Source organism: Zingiber officinale, chromosome 9B (genome assembly GCF_018446385.1).
Source record: "Zingiber officinale cultivar Zhangliang chromosome 9B, Zo_v1.1, whole genome shotgun sequence".
Classification (NCBI taxonomy): Eukaryota; Viridiplantae; Streptophyta; class Magnoliopsida; order Zingiberales; family Zingiberaceae; genus Zingiber; species Zingiber officinale.
This window is the reverse complement of record NC_056003.1, coordinates 118,230,605-118,249,920: the sequence shown is the minus strand read 5'-3', so window position 1 is coordinate 118,249,920 and position 19,316 is coordinate 118,230,605. Positions and strand designations below refer to the sequence as shown.

Sequence of the window (19,316 nt, the reverse complement as noted above, 5' to 3'; positions counted from 1 at the left end):
GTGTGGATGTACACATGTGTGTTTCGAAATTAATGTATCGTATTTTAAAAAAATAGTTAGGATGCAGGAGAAAAGCAATAAGTTAGAGGCTACAATAATTCTTATGCAATTCTTCAATTAGCAATCCAATCATGCTAAATATGAAAGAATTAGAAACAAAAAACATCACAAACTACTCATTGATTTGCTGGCAGATGACTTGCCAATAGCTACTCATTGTCACCTGATTTGCAAAGCTTAACTCATCAAAAACGGACTCGGTTGAAGGATAGTAGCTGATTCATCCAGGAAAACCACTCGGCAAGGAGTTACCCCATCCTTCATTCTCGAACAAGAACAATACCCTTTTATATTTTTGTCCTATAAAATCTCAACTCCACTGTCGCTTGAGGCGAGCACATCCTTCATCACGTTCCATGAACCCAACAGCGAGCTCATGATGGCTGTCTATTGCGAACCTGTGGCTTGGCTGCGAGCTTATAGTGGCTGGTTGACCATGATCTAGCTTAGCTGCTCTCCGACCATGTAAAAATAAATTCTATTACATTTGAGCAAAAGATGACGATGTCCATCTCAAACACCTAACAAAATATTTTACATCCGGATTTGATTTCAAGATCTATTGAAGCAACTACTTTTGTTTTATTACATTATGACAAAAAGGTGATTCGTTCGGCCCAATGCCTCCATCTAATTGGCCCATAAACCAATACGGAGAAGAATCCACGGGAGTTACTAGCGGATAATTACTAGTGCATAGGAAAAGATGTGAACCTGACTACTAGCCAGATTTTCGAATCACTTTTATTCTATTACATGTCTTATTGCAATGTGGATAAAGATAAAGTCATGTATTAATTATGATTATGCTCATCCTAAATATCACTCACCGTCCCTCAAATTATATATAAAAAATAAATTATAAAATTAACTTATAATCGATAGTCGTTTTAGGGTGCAAGGAGTTTTTGTTAAAGTCATACCTTAACTCATCTTATTACATGAGTCATTAAAAATATCAACTCAGTGGGTAAAGGTTTGTGGGTAAATTTACATGCAGCCCCTAATCATAAATTCATCTTTGCATGCAGTCCTCATCCATAAAAATCTTTGTTTCTACTCCCTAGTCAAATATATTTACCTAATTGCCCATGATACTTTTCGGTATAAAAAGTCTAAAAATCAATATATTTCCTTTTAAATTCATTACATTAAATTAAATCTAGTATATTTTCTATCAAATTGATTATGATTTTTTTTTCACCTCAATTGGATAGAAAATATACTAGATTTTCTTTAAATGATACTCAATTTGATGAAAAATATACTAGATTTTTTTTAAATGGTAAATGGTGAATTTATGAGGAATTATATTAAATAAGAAAAAAATCGTGCTCAATTTAATAGAAAATATACTCAATTCTAGTTTAACGTGTTGAATTTAATAGGAATTATAATCATTTTTAGACTATTTGTACCGAAAAAATATGATGATTAATTTTGATAGAAAATATACTCGATTCTAATATAAAGTACTGGATTCTAGTGTAAAATGTTGAATTTAACTCCCTGCAAGAGGGGTAATTTAGGTAACAATATTTGTATGAGGGAGTTGAAACAAGTAATACTTTATATGCAAGGAGTGGAAACAAAAATTTTTGTGATTGAGGACTGCATGCAAAATTAAGGGGGTGTTTGGTTCTTTCCTAGGAAAAGGAATCGGAATGGGAATCATTGTATTGTGGAATGGGAATGTGTATGAGCATGTATATCACTCTTAAAAGCAATGTTTGGTTAGTTGCATATTTTATATCGAAATAAATCAAAATATCATTTTTTACCTTTAAAGGAAAATAAGAGAAAAAATTATATGTGAGAGAAAGATGAATGTGAAAGGAAAATATGATGAAAGAGAATGATGAGAGAGAAAGTATGACGAGAGAGAAAGTGCGATGAGAAAAAAATGAAGAGAGAGAAAGTGTGATGAGAGAAAATGAGAAAAGAAAGTGTGATAGGAGAGAGCATGATGAGAGAAGATGAGAGAGAAAATATGATGTGAGAGAAAGTACGATGGGAGAGGATGAAGAGAGAGAATGTAATAAGAAAAAAATGAGGAGAGAGATTGTGATGAGAGAAATTGAGGAGAGAGAAAGTATGGTGATAGAAAAAGTGTGATGAGAAAAAAAAGAGACCAGTGAATGTGATGAGAGAGATTGAGGAGAGAGAAAGTATGATGAGGGAGAAAGTATGATGAGAGAGAAAGTATGTTGAGAAAAAAAAAAGAGGGAGTGACAAGAGAGATTGAGGAGAGAGAAAATACGATGAGAGCAAAAATGTGATGAGAAAAAAAGAGAAAAGAGAGTGTGATGAGAAAGATTGATGAGAGAGAAAGTATGATGAGAAAAAAAGAAGGAAGAGAGTACGATAGAAGAGATTGAGGAGAGAGAAAATATGATGAGAGAGAAAGTGTAATGAGAAAAAAAAAGGAAAGAGAGTGTGATAAGATAGATTAAGGAGAGGAAAAGTGTGTGATAAAATAATGAGAGAGAACAAGGAAAGAGAAGTGATATGAAAGAATAAATAAATAAATATATTTTGATATTTGATATTAAGGGAGAAAATTTTAGTTTTAGGTCAAGGGTATTTTTGGAATAAGGGAATATTTTGATTGATGAAAATAGGGTAATGACTCATTGAAGGAGAGGTACATGGGAATGAGTTATTACCAAATTTCAAAAATTCATTCCTTTATTTATATTCTTATTCCTATAATCTAACTATTAATAATGAAATTAATGATTCTCATTCTCATTTCTTATTCCTATTTTTCTCTACTTTACCCGAAGGTTTGTTGTACTCGATTATTTACACGCACAATAGACAAATACTGAATAGATTTATACAGATGTTTTTCTACTAATAAAAAATTTTTAAATAATAAAATCAGAGGCAATTTATGCCTCCCTCTTCTTCTTCTATTTTCGTGCTTCCGTGGGACGGCGAGGGTAGGCGGCGAGAGGTGGCGGATCTGAGAAGAGATAGAAGAAGGAGGCTAGGAAGTGGCGGACGAGATCGCATCAGATGTCCAAAGGGAGCGTGGTGGTCATCGACAATGGGGCGGGGCTGTGCAAGGCGGGTTTTGGCGGAGATAGGGATCCCGTGGCCATCGTCCCCAACTGCGTCGCAAAGTCTCCTGCCTCCAAGAAATGGCTGGTGGCGGACGAACTCCGCGCCGCCGACACCGACGTCACTTCCGTGTCCCTCCGGCGGCCCTTCGATCGCGGCTACCTCGTCAATCCGGAGCTCCAGAGGGAGGTGTGGGACAGAGTGATCCGAACCCTCCTTCGCGTCGACCCTAACCATTCATCGCTCCTCCTGGTGGAGCCTCTCTTCAACCCTCCTTCTGTCCAGCGCGTCACCGATGAGATCGTGTTCGAGGATTTCGGCTTCCGCTCACTCTGCGTCGCCGATTCCCCCTCCCTCGTCCACCTCTTCGAGGCGAGTCGCGGCCACTCCCACTGTCATCAGACTCAATGCAGCCTCGTGGTCGACTGCGGCTTCTCCTTCACCCACGCCGCCCCCGTGCTCCAAAACTTCACGCTCAACTACGCGGTCAAGCGCCTCGACCTCGGTGGCAAGGTCCTGACCAACTACCTCAAGGAGTTAGTCTCGTACCGCTCCGTCAACGTCATGGATGAGACCCTCATCATTGACCACGCCAAAGAGAAGCTCTGCTTCGTCTCTCTCGATGTGTCACGGGATCTCCGCCTTGCAAGGTTAGTTATCAATTGAGCTGCCCTTTGTCATTCAATCAAAACGCCTATTTTTCGTGGATATCCTTGCCAGTAGTGTTGAACCATTATGTTCTTGCTGAAAACATAATGGTTTATCAATTTTGATGGAACATTTATCTTTCCATCTAAACTATGGGAAAATATAGAAACGTTATATCCTGACAACAACATTTGGGCAACCCCTTAATCCCACCTACTTGGGGTGAGCTACATGAATCTTATGCCCTCAACTCACATCTATGATCTTAAAATGTTTTTCAGAGTTTTGAATTGTTCTTTTATTTTTGGGAGGTAGTTATTCCAGAGGGTATTCAACTTGCTTTCTTCCCGTGATACCAATGAGTTAGCACATGAACAACAAGCATTCCTGCAAAACAAGATACTCTGATATGTACCCTTCTTGGTTAGGGTTGCCTTTCTTTTATTTTTGTTTTCCACTACTCAGTTTGGACCTGCTTTTTCTATATAGCTAAAGATTTGAATGGTGAATGAGACTAGTTCTATAGGTTTTATATAGGTGATGCTGTCGAGTAGTGAATTTCAAATATGGATTTGTTTCCTACAATGTGTAGATACTCTGATCTACTGAAGTGCATGTATGAAGTATGAACTTTTTTGAGCATTCTGTTCCTGCAACTAAAATTTTATGACTTCTGAAACATGCTTGTGCATCAAAAAGAAGTTACGACATGTTAAAAAATTTGGATAATGTGGTGCTAGAGTAAAAACAAGTCATTTGTCCCAATTATTTGGATCAACTAAGTAGATCTCATCACACCATTAAAATTAAAGGTTAAGTTATTTTGACTTGGTTTGATCGGTTAAGCAGCTCTTTTTTACATGATTCATCCTATGAAATTTATTACTTGTCCTTAAACATATCAATACCACCTTAACCTATTTTGACTTGTTTTATTTTCAAACAAAATTACATCTAATGTTTTCTATTGTCTCCTAGTAATCCTACACATCTATCTCCAGAATTTATTTCTTTCTAGTAGTCCTACACCTCTATACTTTTCTTCATTTTTTCATCTTATCCTTTATAAGCAACATGTACTTTTTTTTGTAACCTATTGCTTTATATCTATTTAATATTCTTTTATCGTCCTTATGATTGTAAACTTGAATCTATGTTCTTATTTTCATAATATTTTAACTAAACTTCCTAGACCCCCACCTAGGACATGCCTTCTGATTAGGCGCTAAGTAGTGGGTTGACTACCTACTGCTTAGAATTGCCTTTTAAGTTTTAATATCTTGATTTTAAATCATAAAGTAAGATATATCGTAACATAGTTAACTGAGGGGGTTATACGACAATTTCATGTGATGCAAAAGTTTTTACCGATGCTAATTGTCCACTTTTTATCCTATTAATGGTATCTTTATTAATATCATTTAAAAGTTTTATATTGGTACCAAATGATTGTACCCTCTATATTATCACTGATTGTGTGTTGCATAGTTCATAAAATTAGTATTAGAATTAGATTAGTCAAATGAAAGACCATTCTGACAATCTTATTGATTAGTGGGGAGGAATGAGGAACACAATAATTGTGATAAAAATAAAACAAATCGAAATAAACATTTTTTTTTAAATTATTAATTATTTTGTAATTATTGAGTTGTAAAGTATTAAATGTAGAGCTATAACAATAAATTATTGCATAGTATTAAAGTATTAATACTAGTTCTTACTATTTTATGCCTAAATTGATGTATAATGAAATTTTGATATTTTACATGATATTATATAAATTATTATATATTATCAAGCGTAAAAAATCACATTGGTGTTCATTTTGAAAATTATAAAATGTGTGACCTATCTTGATTATTGTTGAAGGATACCCATCATCTTTAATATACCCATTAATAAGGTTCAACATCTCGAACCATATTGAAGTTTCAGTATTTGATTCAAACAATATTGTTTTGATACTAATCCTATCTGAAGGTTGCGAGATGGCGTGTTGGCTCCGGCTAGTTGAAGGGTAGTAGACTTCTTGAGATCTGAAGAAACTCCTCAACGATCCTGCGCACAATCAGATGATCTAACAAAGCGTTAGTGACCTAACACCGGGGTGGGGATCCCTAGCTAGACCCTCCGACGCTCAAGTTAGTACAATCTCCCGGAAGTGGATGAAGAACAATAGTGGAAGTGTTAGCGAGGAAGTAAAGTTCAGATGCGAATGTTTGAGTTCGTGTACCTTGCCAGCGGAGAGGATCCCCTTTTTATACCGCCTCACATAACGTCCGCGATCATGAGGTGGTCCCCGGTTTGTTAGAGTTTGTTAGGTGATGGAAGAAAGTACAACCTGTGTGTTTCATGATAATCCAAGGAATCTTTTTCCTACCCAGATATGTACCTCTTTTATCGCTTATACTCTGCACCATTACTGAGGTAGTCAAGAAAATATGCTGCTGCAATTAATATGAGAAACATAATAACCTTTGAAGAAAGCCTCAAAGAAATATTCCTTGACAAGTTCTCATAAGTCGTTATGGTGTTGTCGATTGTTGTCTGCTGAGCATATCTCGGTCGGTATATAAGGTCGGCCATATTATATCACTTTGTTCTGTCATATATTAAATACTGCAAAGATCTGTTCAGAAACTTATATAGTGTACAGGGTACCAAAGATCCTTTTGAGAGAACATAGGATAAATTATGTATGTTAGAACTTCCTTTTAGGAGTAATATATCATCAGGTATTTTAAACCCCGATCGAGCCTTGCCTGATCGAGTGCTCACAGAGTGTCTTATATTTGTTTGACCTTTATTTGGCCGCGCGCCTATTAAGTGCTTTAGAAGGCTAAGTATCCTTAAGTTCGCCTGGTCTTTGCTAGGCCAGGCGTACAGAGAAAGTCTTATATTCACTCGGCCTTTATCCGGCCGTGCGCCTATTAAGTGCTTTAGAAGGCTAAATGTCCTTAAGTCCGCCCGGTCTTTGCTCAGCCGGGCACACACAGAAAGTCTTATATTCGCTCGGCCTTTATCCGGCCACGCGCCTATTAAGTGCTTTAGAAGGCTAAGTGTCCTTAAGACTGCTCGGTTTTTGCTCGGCCCGACGCACACAGAAAGTCTTATATTCGCTCGACCTTTATCAGGTCGCGCGCCTATTAAATGCTTTAGAAGGCTAAGTGTCCTTAAGCCTGCCTGGTCTTTGCTCGGTCGGGCGTACAGAGAAAACCTTATATTCGCTCAACCTCTATCCTACCGTCCTTACATTGAAAGCGACATATAAGATTAAGTATCTCTGGGCTGTTCGGCCTTTGCTCGGCTGGGTGTTCACATAGAACTTAATATCCGTCCGGTTTTTACCCGGCCAGTCGTTTTATTTTTTATTTTTAAAAGTAATGTACTAGGGTTCTTATATCCGACCAAGTTTATAACCAGTCGACCCCATTCGAGTGTTTTACACTAGAATCACCTTAGTGAGACCCAAAAGCTAGGTGATCCACAGAATTAGATGGGGATTGCTTTCCTATTCCGACCTTAACCCCCACATCACCTTGACCAGAATCTTTACGTCATCTCCGGAACCCGCTCGATACAACTCGTATCAGATACCATGCCGATGTTCAGATGTATAGTGTCGATGGCCAATTGGAGGGGAAGGAGATGAAGAAAAAAAAAATGATAAAACAACCATATCCCTAAGTTTGGATTTTGTATTCCATTTACAATGGTACATTTTTAATAGTGTTGTTATGAACACAAGCTAAAAAAACCAATGTTCATCTTGATGCATATTGTTGTATGTCAAAAGTTGTCGAATGTCGACATGACACGGTACTCATCATTATGACATAACTACACAATATAGATTACTTGTGCTAGGTAGTATTGAGTTTCAACACTACATCAGAACGTTTAATTGTGTCGCCTGACACGGTATGAGATTTGCAACCATTCCCATTATAACCCTTTTATTCAAAAGAGAACATGTTCCATGAAGTAGTTAACATTTTTTAATTTAAAGTTAAAACATTCAAATTTCTTCTCTAACTCTAGACTTGTGCTATAGGAGAATATGCACTCAGCACTCCTTTATTAAAGACAATTGCAATTTACAAATGTCTTCACTATTGCTAATTTAAGTTAAAAGCTAGTGATAGAATTAGTGACATGATTAGGGAGGTGGAAAGCTAAAAATTTAAAATTATAAAAATTGACTACTCTAGTAAGACCAGGTTTAAACAAAGTTAGTACAACATAAATAAAATAATGACAATGTAAACAAAGTATTTAACGTGGTTTGGACGCCCTTGTCCTACTCGACAATCTAATGATAGGCGACTCACTCTTGAAAATTCAGAGGCGAAGAAATCTCGTACAATTTTTTTTTCTTTTACAAGAATAAAGAAATTGGGGTTCAACAAGAGCACTTGGGGGTTGTTAGAAATATAAGAGAATAATTATTCTAAGGTGTAGTAGTGTTGTTCTTGAGGTCCCCTTAGCCCCTTTATTTTTACCTTCAAATCAAACTTGGATAAGTTTTATACAACCATTCTCTCTAATTTAGTCGGTTTAAATGTGCTCCACTTGACTACTATGTTGATCACTAAAGCTTTATCTGCCAACAACTAATCTCTAATTGGATATCTGTTCAGTTGATCTTCAATTCCATTGTAGTCAACTCAAACTTATCCATTTGATATGTACTTTCACAAGTCAACTCAAAACATCTTCACTTGACTCAATTCAAACGACAAGCAAACTATTTTCCTATTTTCATTAGTCGATTTACCTACTCAACTCAAGTCACTTTAGTTAACTGAACTTTCAATTGATTCAAGTTGAAGTAGAACCCTTTTGTTTGTGAGCAGAACACTTGCATTCAACTATCCAGTCGACTCAATTGTTCAGTCAACTGAAACATGCCTTCAAATGACTAGATCTGCTAGAGGATCACGAGTGTACTCAAGGTCTAGCTTTTTCGTCAGCTACAACCCAGAATAATTGTTCCTTGATCGAGTACACAACCAGGTAGATCTCTATCTAGAAGCAAATCCAAGATTATAGGCCCTTGTAATCTCTCAAAACTCACTTGTCTTCTTGTCTAAAGCACTTGCCTCCAACTCTTCATCCCTTTCCTAAAGTATCCTTAAGGTCTTCGTTCACTTGCCTAGAAGCTTCGCTTCTAGGTCTTCATCCATCTGCTTTTAAGTCTCGCCTCCAGACTTTCATCAATTTGCCAAGAAGCCTCACCTTTAGGTCTTTATCCATTTGCCTAGAGGCTTTGAGCCTTTAGGTCTTCATCCACAATACCTGCCATGCTCTTTTCAACTTGACCTTTTAAGTGTCCTAAACCTCTTAAACTTCTGCATCACCTGCCAATCAACAGGACCTCTTTGGATTTGTGCCAATACTTCTTGGACTTCTCTGTCTGCCAAGAGCTCTTGAACTTTTTTCTCTACTAAAACCTTTTGCACTTTTCTATCTACCAAGTATTTTGTCAACCTTGACTTAATTGGAATCTCTTGTATAAATAATTCTTTTACAATGTGTGGTTGGTTGTTGGTGTTGTCCTTCCATGCACTGTTCTTCTGAATTTTGTTTATATTGATTCTTCAGGAGAAGTGGAAAACAGAACCCATTCAAGTGCACATATGTTCTCCCTGATGGTATTGAACATACTAAAGGCTATGTCAAAGACTTTGATGAAGCACAGAGGTACCTTTCTCTGCCGTATGAGACATTGCCCACAGTTTCAGGACAAAAGGAAGAGCTGACACTCTCACCCTCCAATTTGGAAAAACCAGAACAGAGGATGAAAGTTGATTTGTTGCAAAATGTAATTTATCATAATTCCTATATCTAGAACTTAACCAGATTTTCTATATTAATAGTTTTTCTCCTGTGAAGGAATTTACCCTGACAAATGAACGCTTCCTTGTGCCTGAGATGCTATTCCATCCTGCTGATTTAGGTGGGTAGAGCTTGTGCTACAAATAACACCTTAATTTATTTGACATAAGATGCATTCAGAAGAAGGAACAGATGAAAATTACTTGTGTTCCTTTTTCCAATTTAGATAAGTCAGAAGTGTTTTCATATGCTAGTAGTATGTCTTGCCCTTTCTACTGGATACTTGGGAATAACATGAGAAATAGAATAGTGGGTAATAATGCAGATGTCTAATTGTATTTTTGCAAGATAGCAATCTTTTATGCTTCAATATCTCTGAAGAGGTGATATGAACTCTTTTAATTTATATTTTAGCTTTCGCTTTGGTATGTGGTTCTTATATCTGACTCTGCTTCATTTATCTTATAAGGTTTCCAGATTTGCAAGTGTCAAGGTTATACAGTAGTACAGTCTTTACAATTACAAAGAGAGAGAACAAATATGTTCTTGTATATTCAAATCAAGGTTCAACTGGTTCAGTCTGCACCAGAACATTCTGCTTGTCAACCAAAACAGGACAAATTAGTGTTTAAGTTAAAAAATATTAATTACCACATCAATAGCTTAGTTTATATTAGTGTTTCACAATTAGAACAACTAATCCTCTATAGGAAGATAAAAAACCTTATAAAAATTGGCTAGCTGGAGGAATAATTAAGGTTTTTATTCGTCTGTTTATGCAAATTATATACCAGCAAAATTGCTTGGGTTTATTTTACTCCTCTTCCTGAAGCTGTGTTTCCTTGGGTGGAAAAACACAAGGAAATGTGCTTTGGGAAAGATTTTCTGAGTGTCCTTTCCCTCTGTTTCCTTGGCCAGAAACAGGAGCAAAGGATGAGATTGGAGAAATCTTTCCATCTCTTGTACTGCTAGAATGAAAGGAAGTGTCAGATTGTGAAAAATATTTCTGGCTCAATTATTTTTTATATGCTTGGCATTCTCTTTGTGGCTTGCCTACTTCTTTGCAGGTGACTTTGGTTGATTTTTTACTCTTTTGGTTCTCTTTTGACTGTAACTCTTTTCTTTTTCATGAACTGAATACTGGGAGCATTACCTTCTCAATAAAGGTCAACTACATGGATCTGTATAACTATATCAAACAAGAACATTTCTAATGAAAATCATTCTTTAAAAAAAAAGATATAATTATAACTGAAGTCCAAGTGAATTGAGAAAATCAATATTTTATATGATATCAAATTCTTATTTTTTCCATAAAAAAAATACCAATGAAGGAACATGTTAGATGATTAAGTAATCTAGAGCTTCAGTTGAGATCTTCATGTATCAGGCATATGTGAGAACTACCTTAATGGTGGCTATAATATATACACTGTTACACTGGTCCTATGTTACTTTCACAAAGGAAGGTCAGATGATTTATTGTAAGACTAACTCTTGTGAGCTTGTTCAAGCATTGCCTTATAAGAGTTATTTTTCTCCATGCAAAAATTTCAAACTAGTTTCATAAATTGTTCTAGGGAAGCATATGAGCCTTCTAAGTTTTTTTAAATGATGACTCAGCTCCATTTCAGTTGTTTTGTTGCAACTAGGTCTAAGTTTGTGGTTTCAGGTAGTTAATATTATGCTTCATGTTACTTCCCTCTAATAAGCACCACATTCTAAATTACCTCAGAGACCTGCATGGAGGAGCTTTGGGGCTCTATTTAGTTGATACTTCCATTGAATTTGAATAGTTAATAGTTACATTGTTCTACAATATCCTTCATATTGAATAGCTAAGTTCATTATCTGGAAATTTGTACAGAAACTACAAGATTTCAGATGAAGTTTGTAAAAATAAATTATGCAGAAATTTACTTTTTTTCCTTCTCTCAATCTTGTAAGGTATGAACCAAGCAGGATTAGCTGAATGCATTGTCCGAGCAGTTAATTCTTGTCATCCTCTTCTTCATCCTGTACTCTATGAAAGGTAGTCTTAATATCTTGCGCACAAGGTGAAGGTTATTTCTTAGTTTATCTAAGATAGCTCAAAATCTTACAGGGTGTATGTTGTTTTTGCCTTTTTGTGAGTCCTGTTGCAGCATTCTACTGACTGGTGGAAGCACACTATTTCCTCGTTTTGCAGAGAGATTGTAAGAATTTTTCTTATGTATTTGCTGAACTGATGCAAACAATAAGACCTTAAAATTAATAGTGGAAATAAAATTTTCACAGTTAATTGTATTTCTATTTGCTCTATAATTCATTTTTATTTTTGTTTTGCTTCAGTCCAGATGAATCAGTGTTGTAAAGTTTATAAAAGAGGCCACAACTTTCTATTTTGGTCAATCAACCTTGAAGACAATTTCACTGCAACTTGTTAGGAAACAAGTTTTTGGTGGGAAAAATGATACAAATGGAAACAAACCACTTTAAACAAGTTAGTCTAACCAAATGAATAGGATCAGACCTGAATTACAATGAAATTTTCTACTTAGTCAGAGTGTATTTTATTCTTCTTTTATTTTCAATTCATAGTCTATTATATTTGTCAGTGCAACTAGATTGTAAAGCTTGTATAGAAGTCCATCTCATTGTTCTATCCATCTAGCGAATAATACAAAATTTTCTACTTTCATATTTCTCCTCTTGCCATATCACTTGGCTGAAGCATATAATCCTGCAAGATCGTCCATTGAGATACAGCTTTACCACTCTTGGGTCACAAAGCAATTTGCATTTAAGATGAGGTCATTCAAACCATTCATTTTGTTTTAACATGGGTTTAGGATGACAAAAGAATAATCAGTTTAGGAGATATTTAGAACATCTCAACCATGGGAAACAATATGACAAATCATGCAACAAATGAGTAGGACTATGTTAGCAAACACCAAATGAAATTTTCCATGTTTATTTGCCAGTGATTCTTTCAACTCTCAGTAGTTACCACCTGGAATTGGCCATAAAAATGCATGGACTCTCACATGACTTGTTTGAGTGCTGCATAACTTTTCTATTATTGCGTCTTTTTGTCTATCAATTTTGACTGCACAGGATACTGGTTATACTGTACCGTCTTGGCATAGATGGTAATTATTAGCAAATAAGCCCTTGAATCATGTCTCACACTGCTGACTTGTAAATCAAATTTGACACATAATTACTGACTACTCTTTCCTTCTTTCAGAAAAATGGAGCTTCGACCTCTCGTTCCTGATGATTATCAAGTGAAGATTACTTCACAAGAAGAGTATGCCCTTTACCTTGTTGAGTTCCCTGTGAAACTGTGTGCTATGCTAACTTTATGATTTGTGGTCCTTATCCAGTCCTATTCTAGGCATATGGAGAGGTGGTTCACTGTTAGCATCGAGCCCTGATTTTGAGTCAATGTGCGTGAGCAAGTCTGATTATGAAGAGCTTGGTTCAACTCGTTGTCGACGCCGCTTTTTCCACTGAGTATTTTAGTTTTAGGTTATATTATGGTTTCACTGCGTTCACTATTTGTTTGATGAAATAGTGTACTGAAGGATATTTTTCCACTTTGCAGTCGTTTATTAGCTGCTCTTTTTGGTGAGATTGTTAATCTCTCTTTAAGAAGTTGGGCTGACAAACGTTTCATCATCATTTATCAAGGTTGTAGCATTGGCATCTCATTTTAAGGACTATGCCCAAAGGCTGGCCAGTGTCGAGTTGCTTGTTGCTGGTAAATTCGATTGTTTTAAACTCAACCATCAACTGTCGAATTAAAATTTTGTACTCAGTCAAGTGACTATATGTTGTTAAGCATGCTGGAATTTTTTAATTGACACTTTATGTTCGCCTGTTGTATTTGTGTTGTCTTTTCCCCATGTAAATAGCTAGTGATATCAGTGTAAAATTATATAAATTCTAAAGAGTCAATACATACGAGAAAAAGTCGAATGTTTTAAGAATAATTTTCATGCCATCATGTGGTTTATTTTCCTCAAATCGCCGTTGTAATTCGTATCTTTACTCTTTTCTTGTTATGACCTTGACCTTTTTTTAATTGTCAAGTATCTATAATCAGTGGTTTACCTCCAATCAATCTGTCAATGAGTTTCATATGTTTTTGTGGGTGTGTGGGAATCTTTCATCCATACTGTTTCTCGTTCTTCCTAAAAGTTAGCAAAGATTGTGAAGGCTCTTTACTTGCTTAAGGTTAGCGACTAAAGCATATTATTCTCGTCATCGAAGGAATTCTTGGTAACCCATTTGAAATCTTTGTTTTTCTAAGATCATGGCTTGGGAGGATCGTATGTTGCAAAACTTTGGGAAAGTAAGTGTAGATATAAGTCGTTGAAATGTCATTAAACTTGTGAATATTATTTGGGTCAAAAAAAAATTTATATATCTTTATAATAATATGGTACTATCCACTTTGAGTTTAAGCGCTCATAAATTTATTTTTAGGATATATTTAAAAAGTTACATATCAATGAAGATATCTTCCATCTTTTAAACCTATGATTTTTTCTATCTTTTAAACCTATGATTTTTTCTATATATTTTTAATGTGAAACTTTAATTGTATTCTAAATAATTTTCTCCTCAAAGGAAGGTTTGTCATCATTTTCATTGTCCAAGTCCTCCCTACTCTAGGTCACCCTTTAAGCATTTGATCACTATCGACCTTTCTCTCAAATGAAGGATCACCATTATTTTTATGGTCTGAGTCTCCCCTCAAACATCTGATCACTATCAAATTACTCCAGATCTTCCCTCAAGCATCCGGTTACTATTGACTTGTTTGAATTTTTCACTATTGAGAGTTCACTCATCAGGATTTTTGTTAAGTATTCGATCACCCTTGACTTGTTTGGATTTGATATCATAGCTCAATCAGGGCTATAGATTTGATACTATTTGTTATAACTAAAAGAATTCACATATTTTTATAATAGTATGATATTATCTATTCTGTGCATAAATTTTTATGGATTTATTTTTTTAGTTATATCCAAAGGTCTTATTCCAATGGATTTCAATGGATATATCTTTCAGTTTTAAAAATCATAATTTTTTTTGTAAAATTTATTTTATTTCCAACGAATATTGAGGCTTAGTTTTTCCTACTTATTAAGGTTAAAGGAATATCAAAATTGCTGAAAATTCTTTGGCAGTTTCTTTCAAAATCCAGCTGGTTGTTTCTTATACAGGACAGGCGGATCAAACTTGCAGGTTGACCAAGATGCCTGCCCCCTTGAATTCCTAGTCGAAGGGACAAGATGCATCTTCTCCAACCATCCATCTTCCGTCAAAGATAACAAATTGGTAATCCTAGTTCACCGCACACCTTCTCCACACTTTCAAGTCCATCGATGTGAAAAATCTTTACCGGTGAGAAAAGTGCAAACCCCTCTTTGATGTAGCATAAATCATGGTTGATGTTTAAACCCTAATTTACATGGGTAAAACTAAACCTTTCTTTGGTGCAAAATGATGCCTTGCAGCATTCTAAACACATATGGCAACAAAATTGCATTATGCTGCAAATGATATTTTTGAAAGACAAATTAGTATACCCTTACCCATTTGGATAACCAACAAAAACATGTTGTAGGAACTATGGTTGTGCCTCGCATTGTTCGTGCCCATCGACTGCAAGTAATTATTTGTACCTTTTGCTGTAGAAGAACGAACAATAGATTTATGTTTCTTTGGTCTACAATCAAAGGACTAGACATGAAGGATTGGAGCCATTCGCGGAAGTGAGGTTTGCTGCTTGGCAAAGAGTTAGTACACTCTTGTCTTACGTGTATTCCTATAATGGTTTTCATGATAGATTATAGATCAAGAGCATGAGCCAGAAGGCATGTGGAATTTTTCAAGTGGGTTGATCCATCTATATGTGTTTTAGAATCTTTTCTATAAATATGCTCCTTCTTGAAGATGACAAACTTAGGACTTACGAGGAAATGATACTAGATATTGATTTCGATAAATATCTTGGAGCCATGAAGTTTGGCGATGGATTCTATGTATGACAACAAGTATAAACTTTGGTTGCCCACGAGGTCATGGTAAATATCACCTAGGACACATTACACATGAGGAGTTTGAAAAATTTATGATGTCGTCCGTCATGATTTATGTGTGCTTCTTGATTTACTCTGATGATTGATGAGAAATTTCTGTGGGGATGAATTGGTCGTCTCTAAAATTCATTAGAACATAAGTACAAAATACTTGAATTATAAAAAAAATATAGACTTTGGTTGAATGACTAGATGGAAATAAATCCATGTAAATGGTACATAAAAGGAGATCAATATGGATGATAATTTAGACTAAGAGTTGCCTATAATCATTATTAAGGTCATTCAAGTTCCCACAGGGTACACAGTTAGTTAGAGGGTGTCAGACTTATTATAATAGGGTAAGAGATCAATTCTCAGCAGGTGCATGTACTCGGGGAAAAAACTCTTCTTACCCCTAGCCATTTAGCGATCGACTATAAAATGATTCTGTGATTTACCTTCTTCACATAATCTGGGGACGGGCTATGAGGGACATTTGGAGTTAGCGTAATCACCTTTTGCTACAATTATTAAGTTCTTTCAAGCCCCCACTGGTTGGAACAAATGGTTCGTGCAGTAGTATTGTCACATATAAGTTTATGGTCGATTTCCAATGGGTTACCTCACTACTGTATGCATTTCTGTTCCGGGGTGAAATTCTTCATGATTTACCTACATATATTTAGCTGAGAGTCGAGGTCATTTAAATTTTCTTTACTAGTTGAATATTATGATTATGAGATACGAGGAATGCATAAGACCTTGCAGAGAATGTGGATATGACACAAGCTAATGGCCTTGTAGATCCCCAACTTGCAAAGTAAATATGTGGTAAAAGACGATTCACTCGCCCCCGGTACTCCCGCCAACTCATCCCTAGGTCAATACGGAGGAGATAAATCACGAATGACTACTAGTCATTAGTGCAAGTAGCAAGGTATGGGGGAGCATGTTCGAACGTTCCAAGTTTCAACCCCAAGATCTCATATGACAATACCTTATGTCTCAATTATCACATCACTGAGAAGACAACTTGCAAAGTAAATATAAACCTTTTGTGTACAAGATTATTAGTGCTAGCATAATTACTTTCTTAGTAATAATATATTATATAATGTACATTAATATACAATTATATTACATAGATTATTAATATTTAATTTTTATATAAATGAAAGAAAAATAAGAAATAGAACTCTGTTATTCGAGCATGCACAAATAATATTCTCATAGCCTTATCGCACAAGAATTAACATGAAAAGATGCCTTTTGCCATAGCTTTTTTTCTTGTTTGTGTTACTACCTTTTGCAAGTTTTAGTTTTGCTTTTACATCTACTAGCCATAGCCACATGCATTCAAACTCATAATATTAAACTTTGAAACACTATAATTAAGTATTTTAAACATTAAAAATACTAAAGAAATGAACAAAAATTTCCTTTGAACAAAAAAATTAAAAATAGCCTACTAAAAAATAGATCAGTTACCTTAACACTCTCCCTAATACTAACCCAAATATTAAATATTAAATGATGAAGCTATGAGTTCCCTACGAAATCCTATCTAGATATTGGAATCATTAATCAATCTCCCATAATCTATCATGTTATCTTTATTCCTTAGCATCTAAGTCATGCAAAACACGAATACTACCACCATCCGTCCAATGTCATGTAAACTCACCAAAAGCTACTTTTCTTTTTATTCGCTTCTTTAATAAAAAAAATATTCTCTTTTATAATTTTGATACCTTATTCATTAACTTAATATTATCAACTTAAGAACTTGAATTTAGAAAGGATTGAGTAGTACTGATTTGTTAAAATTTATTTTTAATTGACATCATATATTTAATTTACGTTGAATAATCTTAAAAATGATCAATCCGATTTTACAGAATTTTTTCACTGGCTATTAAGATAAATCAGAAAACACTCAAGGTGGGTGGTCCATCAACCCAATGTTCTCATGTCAATCGCTAATTAAGGAAAATTTATCCGTTAATTTGTCAAATCTTGGACTCGATTTTTAGATGTCTGAAAACCTAAAAAGGCGTCATGCTGCACTATTACCTCGGGGGCAGCTTAGTACTCATGATTGTCATTTGATAACATTGATTATTTTGTTTGATAACTCAAAAATTATATAAAAATCTATAGAGATGATTAATTGGTAAAATATTTTTCTAATTAAGTAGGTTTTAAATTATTTATATCCTTAAACTTTAAGTTTTTTAAAAAATTTATTATTATTTTTATGAATTTCTGAATTTAAATTTTTTAAATTCAATTTTTATAAATATAACTTCTTTTTTAATCTGGACTTTAAGCCATCAAACTATCAACATGATACACCAAGTCATGCTCTTGAGCCACTTCAACATTATTTGAATGTTTTTTTTGTCTCGTGATACTTTAGATATTCTATTCTATTTTATTCTTTGATTTCTACACATCTCTTAGCCATTGAGTATATTATTTTTGTAAGATCCATATGTGTTTTTTTATAAGTTTCTACACAATCAAACACACACATCAAACTACAATGCAAGACTTAACTTAAAATTTTTGCTCGAAGATCAAAATCCAAGGTCGAAGTCAATTAATTGGGCATGACTGTGCCAACAAATAACTCCTTAACTAGCAAATACATTATTTTTTATCTTCCCTTTCACTCGTGCAAGGCCAAATAAATTTTCATTAATTAGTTTGCGTGGGGTGTTCATGTATTTCTTCATATCTAGTATGTAAGCACAACATAAACAAACAAACAAATACAACACCATTACACTTTAAGAGTATCGTTGCGCTATCATATGCCACACGACTGCTATACATGTGTTGACTACATAGTGCATCTTGAGAATGCCACTTGATGATATAATCTTTTATGCAACCTTTCTATATCTCCTATGGTTCCACCTACAATGAGCCACATGGAGAATTCCACTAGACACATTATAGTAGAAACCACCTAGAATACAATTAACTCCATAAAACCAAGTCATCCTCATATCTATGATAAAGGCCACCTTAATCAAATTGATTAAGCAACAAAGTAAGAAAAGTTTATGCCTAGTAACCATTTAAGATCTCCTCTTCAGCCCTTACCAAACACTTATAAAGGACCACCAAAAGGGAGCAATTCTAGTAAAATTGGCGCTTGAATCTCGATGTTGAGTCTCAATTCGTCCTCTATACTCCAAAACTAGTGCGTCCAAGAGGAATCACTTGAATTACAGACCCCCGACACGGAAGGATAAAATAGATCGTCGAAACTAATGACCTATGCTACTAAGGTAACTCATCTACAATGATTAAGGAAAAGGAGACAAAATGATATGTTTTAGAACTAGTGCACCTCTCTTATCTACCTACTAAATTAATGATATAAGACTCTCCATTATTCATAGAACAAGGTCATGTGATCAGAAGATGCATAAGAAGCCCCCTCACTCAAAATTTGTCTTGCCCTTGTGGGTTTAGGGTGAAGTGACCAGTCGCCTTCATCTCACATGGATCAGGACATGGACCTCCCACCAACCTCTCCTTCCAAGTAAACGCCCATCATCCCCTCAATTACTCTTAAATGCTTCCCTTCCTAGCACACTCACTCTT

The 19,316-nt window shown here is 35.2% G+C and overlaps 1 protein-coding gene across 4 annotated transcripts; it reads left to right on the top strand.

The window, feature by feature from the left end:
- The first annotated feature begins 2,960 nt into the window (after nucleotides 1–2,960).
- Nucleotides 2,961–13,562, top strand: LOC122022540 (actin-related protein 6-like). Of its 4 annotated transcripts, none has more exons than XM_042580568.1 (8): nucleotides 2,961–3,776; nucleotides 9,382–9,601; nucleotides 9,673–9,736; nucleotides 11,563–11,647; nucleotides 11,760–11,810; nucleotides 12,848–12,910; nucleotides 12,987–13,116; nucleotides 13,208–13,562. In XM_042580568.1, exons 1-7 carry the CDS (start codon nucleotides 3,082–3,084, stop codon nucleotides 13,114–13,116), a joined length of 1,308 nt encoding a protein of 435 aa, XP_042436502.1. In that variant the 5' UTR covers nucleotides 2,961–3,081; the 3' UTR covers nucleotides 13,208–13,562. The 4 variants fall into 4 exon arrangements, with proteins under 4 accessions (XP_042436502.1, XP_042436501.1, XP_042436504.1 ...); XM_042580567.1 differs by having other exon boundaries at nucleotides 12,987–13,131; XM_042580570.1 differs by lacking the exons at nucleotides 12,848–12,910; nucleotides 12,987–13,116; nucleotides 13,208–13,562 and having other exon boundaries at nucleotides 11,749–11,810.
- The last annotated feature ends 5,754 nt before the right edge of the window (nucleotides 13,563–19,316 follow it).